Here is a 3,450-nt window from a genome sequence, read left to right on the forward strand (position 1 = left end):
TGACGACTTCTATTTTGTTTTTCAAAATAGTCAGGCTTAATCCCATAGTCGTTGTTTTAATATTTTATTAAAACAACTTTAATTTATTAGTGGGGAAAAATTGGTGTTTACCAAGGGGTAAGGCAGGGAATACTATAGTTTCAGATCTCGCCACAGATCTTCATCAGTTCCCTTATTTCTTGTTTTTCAACAAGAAACTTGTTATACCCAAGTGTCAATTGCTAGCTCAAATAGATACGTGCGCAAAGAAACACTCTGATCGAGAATTTCTTTGGCACTACCCATGATACAATGATACAAGGTAATCTCATTTCAAAAAACCGTCCTTGAGCTGTCACATACAACCATGCATGAAACGATATGAAAGTTGTTTTTGTTATTGTATGTTAATGACAACAATAACAAAATCTCTTTGTGTACGTTTTCAAGAAATTGATTTTTGATTTCAATTTTATTGAAGTAGGATAAAATATTCTTTATTTTGAGAAAAAGACAAGAAAAACGGTAAGCAAAAATTAGGCCGACAACGCGGTCTATGTGGATATATAAAAATTCAGTGAAAACCCGAAAAAATAACTGTGAAAAGACAGACATAAATTTTGATTTTCTGCAATGTGAAATACCTATAACTTCAATGTTTTTATTGTTATTCGTGTTATTGCAGAGTTTAGCCAACGCAAGACCACTGGAAAATAATGGCAAATCATGAATGCTGTTTTGTTTTTCTTTTAGTATGAGGAAAAAATTTGGTTTGATGAAATTGTTTATGGATCTGAAAAGTTCTCAATCGCATTGAAGATTTGGGAATAATAGATCCAAATGTGTTCCTGGCACTATTTTTGGAGGTTATAGGTACCGAAGAGACCACGGGAGCTGTGACCAGTTTGGCATTGTCAGCCATAAACAAAGTTTTATCTTATGGTTTGATAGGTAAGCATTGAAAAATACCTCTTCTCCAAACAACTTAAATACCAATGAACATTCTTGCAGATCCCACCTGTCCAAATTTGGCTGTGACCATCGAAAATATTGCCGATGCTGTTACTCACGCCCGTTTCATTGGCACTGGCCAATCTTCAGATGTTGTTACCTTGTTTCGTGTTGTAGAAGTCTTACATACCTTAATGCGCAGCCCCGAGGGTTCCATGCTCACCAATGAGTCGGTGTGTGAAGTAATGTTGAGTTGTTTTAAAATATGCTTCGAACCTCGCCTCAATGAATTACTGCGCCGTTCCGCCGAACAGGCATTAAAAGATATGGTGCTTTTGTTGTTTATGCGTTTGCCACAGTTTGCAGATGATCGCACTGAATCGGGCATGTTGAAAAAATTCCAAATTATGGCGGCTGCCATTGGGAAGGACGAGAAGCAACGAAAACGCTCTTCCAAGATGGCGGTCAGTCAAGAAAATTTACTACGCAGCCAAGGTTATAAAGGATCCGATTTATCCAATGTCGGTGTGGAAGAACAAAGGAAAATTTCCACACAATCAGCTCCAGGTGATGAGGTGCAGCAACTAAATTCTTGCATCAATTGAAAGCACCACCACTGGCTACGACTCCGGCCACACCAGCTGGTAATATTGTTGATTTGCAGGGTAAAATAACCCAAACCCCAACATCGGCCATAAACACTGCTAGTGTTGTGGATAGCGAGGTCCAGGAAACCACTCCAACAACGAACGCAGTGACAAATGCTCCTTCGATATCGGTGGAACCAGCTTCACCACCCACAAACACCAATCTAGATGAAAATCCAGACAACAGACCCCAATCTCCGCTTTCTCAGGGTGGTAGTAGTGAATACATTAATTCTGTGGGTGTACGTTTTACCTAACAAAATTCCGTTGACGTGTCCGAAGGTATGGCACCATTGGTACCATACGGTTTGCCCTGCATTCAAGAACTGTTTCGTTTCTTTATATTGGTTCGCAATCCCTTGGACAAACAAAACACCGATACCATGATGCATATGGGTTTGAGTCTGCTGACCGTTGCCTTTGAAGTGGTAGCCGACAAATGGTGAAATATGACTCATTATTGCAATTGGTCAAGTATGATTTATGTCGCAACCTATTTGCGGTAGGTTTATAGCTTGTCAGTTACAATTTTCTTTATTAATGTGACATTTTTCTTTAAAGCTCGTGAACTCGGAACGGTTGACCATGTTTTACAAGTCTGTTTCCTCATGTTTGATCAATGAGAGGCCATTTAAAATTCCAGTTAGAAAGCTACCTCAAAAAACTATTGCCAGTGACAATCGCGTGAATCGGCTTTGGACAAATTGCTACAGCTATGGCGCATTCCAAACTTTGTAACAGAGCTTTATATCAACTATGACTGTGGTTTGTATTGTATTTGAGAGTCTAACAAATCTGTTGTCCAAGTATACCTTGTCGGCCACAAATGCCATTTATAAGACTCACATATTGGCAATGGATACATTGATATCGGTGGTGGAATAAAAATGGAAATTAATTGTGTGGCTGCCAAAAATTGTTCTGTCGAATCCATTGTCCAATGTTTGTCAATTCATCACGTTGAATTCTGATATTTTTGTAGCAGTATAGGTTTGTTGGTGCGTTAGCAGCTGCTGGGCGAAACTCTTTTCTCGCTGCCGTGGTATTTGTTGATTCCTAATGCTGAAGTTCTCTGACGACGTGCTGCTGACAAGCGTACCATTGCCAAGCTATCGTCAAGAAAAACAACGTTGAATTGGGTAAGCCACCAAAGCTACTGCCTATAATGTTACAAAAGGCCTTTGAAGCCAGAAAGAAGAATACCACAGCTGCCCCCAGAAGATGTAAACTTTTGAAATCCTTTTAACTTTGTGAGAACATTGTGTCCTTTTACATTTACAAAATGTATGATTTATTATAATATAAAAGAATATATAAACTTAAGTTTTGCAGCCGTATCGCTTACAGTATATATATATATATATATATATATCATGGGGAAAAAAATACATATAAAATGTTGTAGTCATGATTGTGTAGTCCTCGTAATCATGACTATCTAATTTGGGGGAGACATTTCGACAGTTGTCCTGCCAAACAAGCATTTTAGTTTGTCTCCGTTGCATTTTTTGAGATTTGGGTCATTTTGTCAGGAATCAAGGACTTGCCCATGTTTGAAAGGAATATTCCGATGTGCAAAAGTTGGACCAATGTCTCTCACTCTTTCAATTATTCAATTATTGTGACCACCAGCCATTTATACCGGGCACTGTAACATCTTTGAAGCTTTTGGACAAATATAAGTCTGTCTGGTTACTTTCCCAGCAAGAATTGTCCAGCAAGAACTTTCTCAGAGAGTAAGGGGTTTTTATTCTCTTTTGCTAGAAAATTTTAAAAAGTAAACAGACACCTTCCCAGCAAAAACCAGCAAGCAATCAGCTGACTTGCCAAAACAGAACAATTTGTCCGCCAACAAAGGAAGCAAACACGTTGT

At 38.5% G+C, this 3,450-nt stretch overlaps 1 protein-coding gene across 1 annotated transcript; it reads left to right on the forward strand.

The window, feature by feature from the left end:
* Window positions 1–322: 322 nt before the first annotated feature.
* LOC141399095 (Golgi-specific brefeldin A-resistance guanine nucleotide exchange factor 1 homolog) lies at window positions 323–2,924 on the forward strand. Its single transcript, XM_073977169.1, has 4 exons — window positions 323–504; window positions 665–930; window positions 991–2,079; window positions 2,139–2,924. Exon 3 carries the CDS (start codon window positions 1,125–1,127, stop codon window positions 1,533–1,535), a length of 411 nt encoding a protein of 136 aa, XP_073833270.1. The 5' UTR covers window positions 323–504; window positions 665–930; window positions 991–1,124; the 3' UTR covers window positions 1,536–2,079; window positions 2,139–2,924.
* The last annotated feature ends 526 nt before the right edge of the window (window positions 2,925–3,450 follow it).

Source organism: Musca autumnalis, unplaced genomic scaffold (genome assembly GCF_047663935.1).
Source record: "Musca autumnalis isolate F117 unplaced genomic scaffold, ASM4766393v1 scaffold_3, whole genome shotgun sequence".
In the NCBI taxonomy this organism is placed as follows: domain Eukaryota; kingdom Metazoa; phylum Arthropoda; class Insecta; order Diptera; family Muscidae; genus Musca; species Musca autumnalis.